This window comes from Nelusetta ayraudi, unplaced genomic scaffold (genome assembly GCF_046127955.1).
Source record: "Nelusetta ayraudi isolate G7.1 ecotype Tasmania unplaced genomic scaffold, CSIRO-AGI_Nayr_v1 ptg000018l, whole genome shotgun sequence".
Lineage (NCBI taxonomy): Eukaryota > Metazoa > Chordata > Actinopteri > Tetraodontiformes > Monacanthidae > Nelusetta > Nelusetta ayraudi.
Window position 1 is genome coordinate 1,827,501 of NW_027466068.1, and position 7,432 is coordinate 1,834,932.

The following is a 7,432-nucleotide window of genomic DNA, read 5'->3' on the forward strand; positions in this document are numbered from 1 at the left end:
CTTCTCCCCATCATGACCTTCTTCTTCTGCTCCTCCTCCTCCTCCTCCTCCTCGGGTTTCACCCCCCGGTCCATATCAAGACTAGAGAGTATCGAGATCGAAACAAGACCAAGTGGAAATACCTCCGAGGTCCGACCGAGACCAATCTCGAGTACTACAACACTACGACAACACAGTACCACACCACTACCATGTAACATGGTAGTAAGACCAATCTCGAGTACTACAACACTAAATGACTTGTTTACGTACTTATTACTTACTCGGGGGGAGGGGGGGTGGAGGCGGAGGCGGAGGCGGAGGCTGAGAGGCGGCCCCGAAATATACTGGACAAAGTGAAGTGCGTCCCGTATCAGTTCATTATGGGACAGGTTTTTTTAGTTGCCAAATACGGGACAATGGCGTATTCTACGGGAGGGTTGGCAACCCTATCTAGACCACAGACGGAAATCAAATAAAAAAAACAGGACAAACAGGTGCTGAAAATAGAGAACAACCCTGGGAAAAACGGGACGGGTGGCAACCCTATTAGCATCCGTTTCGGAGTTTGATTTTCTTTTTCTTTCTCCGCGCTGCGTTTCTTGAACTCGACATGCTCCTCCTCCGTGTGTATCTTTTCCAAGTGCCTGATTAAATTTGTCGCGTCGAAATTTTGCCGATGTTCCCCCGCGAGGTTCTGGAGCGTTGCATATATTGCAGATAGCTCGTGCCATGTCTGTTTCTCTCACTTTGAAAAACTTCCACACCTCTGACATGTTGTGTCGCCCATGGATGTCGCTGTCGTGAAGATTCAAAGAAACTTTATTGTCCGTCACATAGCGACAGTAGTCAAAACAGGAAGAGGCACGAAGGCGAAAATGAAGTTTTTTGAATCATGAATCATTAGCTCTCGGATACAAACAAATAAACACGTCGATGCTGTGAAACTACTTGGGAGTAAATGAGAGGATTAAAAAAGTTTCAACACGACCATGACGTCATTGATCGGAGATTTATGACATGACGGACGATCACAAACATTTCAAAAAATGCCAAATATCGGTCGATCCGATGTAGCCGATATGATCGGTGTAAAGCCTAACCACTACCATGTAACATGGTAGTAAGACCAATCTCCAGCAGTACGATGTTACCATGTACCATGGTAGCATTGTCATGCTGGAGATTGGTCTTGTCTGGAGACCAATCTCCAGTACTACAACACTACGACAACAAAGTACTACAACACCACAATAACACAGTACTACAACACTACCATGGTATATTTTGCACTACCGTACATACTGTACTGTAATTCTACTGGACTCATTACCTACTTCATATATTTATAATATATATATGTATATATATATATATATAGTTATAATATATATATATACATATATACATATATACGTATATATATATATATATATATATATATATATATATATATATATATATATACACACACGTATATATGTATATATACATATATATGTATATATATATATATATATTATATATCTATATTATCTCGTTAACTCATTTATTTATAAACGCCGCCAAATATTTTATCGCGCATTAACACATGTCGCTCACGTGCTGTAGGAGCCGTCAGTAGGGATGGGCGATATATCGGCGTTTGCGTTATATCGTCATAAAATTCACCGCGGTAAGAATATGTCATCTCGCGGTAATAACGATAAACTCGTGTTGATGACGTAATTACGTGCGCAATGCACTTGCTGCTGGCAGCCGGCAGCTCATGTGTAGCACAATAACAAGCACGAGGTTGATAGTGCACCCACCGTGCTCGAGGATCGATCGTGGATTGTGTGCAAAGTGAAAATAAACACCACGGAAACGATTTGCAAACATACTGTTCTAATTTTTATTTATTTTCTTTTGGGTCGGCGGACCGGGATGTCGAGGCAGGAACTTTTACTGGCACAACTCCGAGTCAATTTTAGCATTGACTTTTTCAGGCTTTGTGTTCTAAAATTACTCGAGTTACTCGAAGCAGACGTCGAACTCTGTCGTTTATCCACACCGTCTTTTCAAGAGCGATCTTTCTTTCTGTTCTCTGTGGCGCTTGTTTTTAGCGAGCTACTGCTTCTGCAAACACGGCGTGCTTCAGGCGTTCTTCTTCTTCTTCCGCCTTCATGGAATTAACTTGCGGCACCACACCAGGCCGGGCATAGGTACTACATCGTTTTCAGTCGTTTCCAGCCGCGTATCCGTGTAAACTAAGGGTGTCAAAGTTAACGCGTTAACGCGTTAACTCAACGCCGCTTTATCGCAGACAATTTTTTTATCGCGCGATTAACGCACACGGTGCTTTTTGAACCTTTGGCCGCTCCGTAGATTGTGGAAACGGGAAATGAATTGACTCACAGCACACAGTCACACGCTTGCAGCCGGCTTGTAAACACAACATAAAAAGAAACAGACACTGAGCGTAGATGAGCACTAGGAAGGACTAACATGGATAAGGCGTCAATTGTAAATGGAAAGTTCCACTTCAAAACCCTGCCAGATGGCAGTCTTGACAGGACAAAAGTGATATGCATTTACTGTAACGTGCGCTTCCGTTTGGCGCCCATGTTAATCAATGTAGTAGTTCACACCAAACGCGAACAGGCGCGCGGCTCCCCTCGCGGATTGCGCCATGCATTTAACGTCAGTTCACTTGACGTGGAAGCGAAGCGCCGCGAAGCGCCGCGAAGCGCCGAGCGCTTCCATTCGGCGCCCACGTTATTCAATGTGGTGGTTCACACTAGACGCGACCAGGCGCGCGGCTCGCGCCATGCAGTTGTCGTTTCGGCGTCTGCTCTATTTTGTGTGCACGAGCCGCGAGCGATCCTTGTCAATAGTACAGGAAGTCGCAAAAAAAAAAAAAAAAAAAGAGAAAATCTGGTGAATTTTCAAAATAAACTAATTTCAAAAATAAAAACCGAATGACAAATTCGATCATATTTGTATGTTATATTTGTCAGAACATTGTATCAGAGTGCGAGAGAGATTAAACAAATACACACACACACAACTGAATGGCACAAACCTGTGCATCTTTTGTCTTGTTAGTAGTACTTGTCATTGCTCCAATACGAATAAACATGCTGCATTTGCAGAAAGCAAGTATTTGCCTACACCCATGTTGATATGATTATTTAAAAAAATGGAAAAATATCAGTTTACGGTAGATTTAGAGCAGATAAAAAAATATGCGATTAATCGTGAGTTAACTATGGAAAACCATGCAATTAATCAGATTAATTTTTTTAATCGAGTGACAGCTCTAGTGTAAACGGGATTTTTTTTTTTTTCATTTTAAATACAGCTTTGTGTAAACACATTTTTTTCTTGTGCGGTTTCAAAAATATGCATTTATATATATATATGTATATATATATATATATATATATATATATATATATATATATATATATATATATATATGTATATATGTATATATATTTTTATTGTGATAAAACTTATAGTCCATATCGCCCATCCCTAGCCGTGAGTTTCTAATGTTTACATTTGTGAGCGCACTTCTTTAACACCTGGGTAGGGTGTGTGTGTGTCACTGTGGGGTGTAGCCACAACGCTATTTAATGACATTCACCTGTGCGCCTCGGATGGCTTGGTGTGGTGGGGTGAGCGTCGGAGGTCATTGTGATAAAGAACAAAGTAAATAAAAAAGAACCTCGAAGCAAGCCTGGATTTATTTTTGCATGCGCGTCAACAATTACTCCTTTGTTTAGCCCACCGCGGCTTATTTATGTATTGATTGCCAGTTAGCAGCAATACGTGCTTTTATTTTGTAAAAGTGTGTTGCTGGCTGCTGCGGAACCAGAAAAGAAAAGACTTTGTTCATATCGTAGAACATTAAAATAAAAGTGCACTATACACTTCTTTTAAATTCATTATTGGATTTTGCATGTACAGTGCGATTAATCGTGATTAATCAGGGAAATCATGCGACTAATTACGATTAAAAACTTTAATCGTTGCCCAGCCCTAATATATATATATATATATATATATATATATATATATATATATATATATATACACACACACATATATATACATATATGTATACATATATATACATATATATGTGTATATATATATGTATACATATATATACATATATATATATATATATACATATATATATATATATACATATATATATGTATATATATATATGTATATATATATATATATACATATATATACGTATATATATATATGTATAAGGGGTGTGAATCACTCACAAAACGATCCGATTCAAATCTCGATTCACAAGCTACGATCCGATACAGGGACGATTCATAAAAAATAGTTAATCATTTGGTATGATTCGATCCGATTCGGTTCAGTGCGATTTTAATACAAATGGACAATTTAACCCCTGCTTATTTTTACTTTACCGATCTCATACGTCACAGACCGATAACCGATTCAAATCGGTTTATCTTTACACCACTAATAGGTATATATATATATATATATATATATATATATATATATATGTATATATATATATACATATATATATATACATATATATATATGTACACACAAGTATCTATATATATATTCCAAAATGATCACATACTTAAACTGTCCAGATACTCTAAAAAAAAAAAACCCTCAAACCTTGAGGTATTCTCAAGCCAATGCTCCTAACCATCAAGGTTTACAAATAAAACAATTCCTTTTTACTTGCGTTCAAGATTGGCAATTTCCCTTTGTGCCCCTTCATTGCTTGTGTGTGTGTTTCATCTCTCTCACACTCTGATACGGGATACTGAAAAATATAACGTACACAAATATGATCGCATTTGTAAATCACTGTATTTTATTTTGAAAATGGCTTTCAATTTGAAAATGAACCGGATTCTCTCGTGTTTCTTTGAGTGACTTCCTGTTGAGCTTGACAGGGATCACTCGCAGTTTGCGCACAAAACAGACCAGACGGCGAGACGATCACTGCGCAGCGGAGGTTCGAGTCTGGCGTGAACGACACCATTGGTTAACAAGGGCGCTGAAAGGAAGCAGGCGGCTATTCGCGGCGCTTCACGGTGTAGTAGCTTCATCCACTTTTCAACTCCTTCACGATTCCGATGTGTGTCAAAGTCTTCACACACACACACACACACACACACACACACACACACACACACACACACACACACACACACACACACACACACACACACACACACACACACTGGTGGTTTGTCTGAACTCTGAAAACGGAAAAGCCGGACCCACATCTGAGCCCCAGAACCTCTCTTCCCATAATGCCTTGCGGTACACACAGACTCATACACAGACATACACACACACACACATGCACACACTCAGCAGTGACACACTTGTGTATTTTCGATCCAAAACAAAAGTTTTCCCGACGAGTCGGGTCATCGAGCGACAGTTAGCAGTAGTTAGCCAAACCTCCTAAATGTGCCAACCGTGTTTTGGGTGACTAGCTTGTCAACGGTGCTCGACTGGGTGACTCCTTTGGAAAGCTTGACGCTAATGCTAAAGAAGAAGAAAGTTAAACACACCAGTCCAGCTATTCCAAATTAACTTAACCCTAACTCTTGACTTACCTAACTTAACATAAGTTAACCTTACCTTGCTTACAGTGTGTGTTCTATTTTATGATTAATCATGCTATTATATATTACAATATATATATAACTATTATATTATATATTACATTATATCATATTACTATGATTATTATTAAATCACTGTACACTGCGGAGCCAAACTTGGCCTGCTGGCCAGAGTTTGACCCCCTTGCTGTAAATGCAATGAGTGTTTTTTTTACCAGAGGCCCAGCTGACTCTGTCTCTTTCTGTCTTTCTTGCCTTCTTTCTTTCTCTCTCATTCTCCCTCCCTCCACATGTTACTGCTACAAGGGAGGGGGGGGGAACCACCAGCGGCTTTAAATACTTGGCTAATACTTGGCTCCAGATGGGAGCAGTTACACACGGCGGCCACACGGCGGAGCCTCTAATTAGCGGAGCAGCAGGGCTGTAATTAGGAGAGAGAGAGAAGGAATCAAAAAGGAAGGAAAGCACCGTGTGTGTGTGTGTGTGTGTGTGTGTGTGTGTGTGTGTGTGTGTGTGTGTGTGTGTTGTCTTGGAGCCCGTTTTTGAAGTGGTGCTCCATATATGTGTATATATATATATATATATATATATATATATATATATATATATACACACACACACACACACACACACACACACACACACACACATATATATAGTTAGGGAGGTGGTTATGTGACTCGCAGGTAAGCAGAGGTCAGAGGTTGCAGCAGGTCGGGACAACATGCGGCTTCTGATTAATGGAGGAGGAGGAGGAGCTGCTGCTGTGACTGCTGCTGCTGTGACTGCTGCTGCTGCTGCTGCTGTTACTCTGACTGCTGTTGCTAGTGCTGCTCCTGTGACTGCTGTCACTGTGACTGCTGCTGTTACTGCTGCTGCCACTATGGATCATCAGACCTGAGAGGTCCCCAACACACACACACACACACACACACACACACACACACACACACACACACACACACACACACACACACACACATACCCCTAAACTTTTTAAACAATCTTCCAGACTGAGTTGAGTACCGAGCCGAGCACCGACCGATCGGACCGGAACATAGTTGGGGACCCGCCCCGATTGTTGGCTCCTCGCTCCGGCCGTAAACATCCCCACCCACCGGGATCCTCGCAGCCCCGCAGCCGGAGCAAAAACAAGCGGCGGAGCTCCGCGGCCAACCGATCCGATTCCTGGCTCCTGCGCTCCCGCCGTGAAGCTGCGCAGCCACCGGGGCGAAGCTACGGTGGGAGGAGGACGAGCGGAGGAGGTTGAACGAAGCCGCACAAACAAACAAGCGCGTAGAAGAAGAAGAAAACACACATTCACATCCGCGCAATCTCTCTCTCTTTTTCATCCCCTCTTTCTCTTTGATGTGGCGCAACATGTGGCGCCGCGCAGCTGGTTCCGGTTGCGCGGTCGAGAAACTTTTTTTTTTTTTTTAACGATACAAACCGAACTTACCGGTGTCGAATTCGCCGAGAGAAGCCGCACCAGAAGCGACGAGTACCGAGAGGATGAGGAGGTGAAGTTGAAGGTGGAGATGGAGGTGAAGGTGCAGAAGATGAGGAAGAAGAGGAGGAAGGAGTCGTGGAGCAGCAGCAGCAGGCGCAGGAGCGGCAGCAGCAGCGGCCGCCCGGGGATCCATGGTGTGGAAAGTCTCAGGTGAAGCGCCGCGCAGCGCGGCGGCTCTGATTCACTGACTCACTGGCTCACTGACTCACTGGCTCACTGGCCGGGCGACCGTCCGACCCGCAGTTGCAAACTACACTGACACCAAACTACAGCGACAGATAGTAGAGAGAGAGAGCCAAGC

The 7,432-nt window shown here is 42.3% G+C and overlaps 1 protein-coding gene across 1 annotated transcript in view; it reads right to left on the reverse strand.

Moving 5' to 3' along the window:
* kremen1 (kringle containing transmembrane protein 1) overlaps positions 1 to 7,432 on the reverse strand; it is a 26,004-nt gene extending 18,572 nt beyond the window's left edge. Inside the window, exon 1 of the mRNA XM_076025700.1 lies at positions 7,081 to 7,432. Within this exon, the coding sequence (XP_075881815.1) occupies positions 7,081 to 7,264 (184 nt within the window). The 5' untranslated portion in view covers positions 7,265 to 7,432. The remainder of the gene's footprint in view (positions 1 to 7,080) is intronic.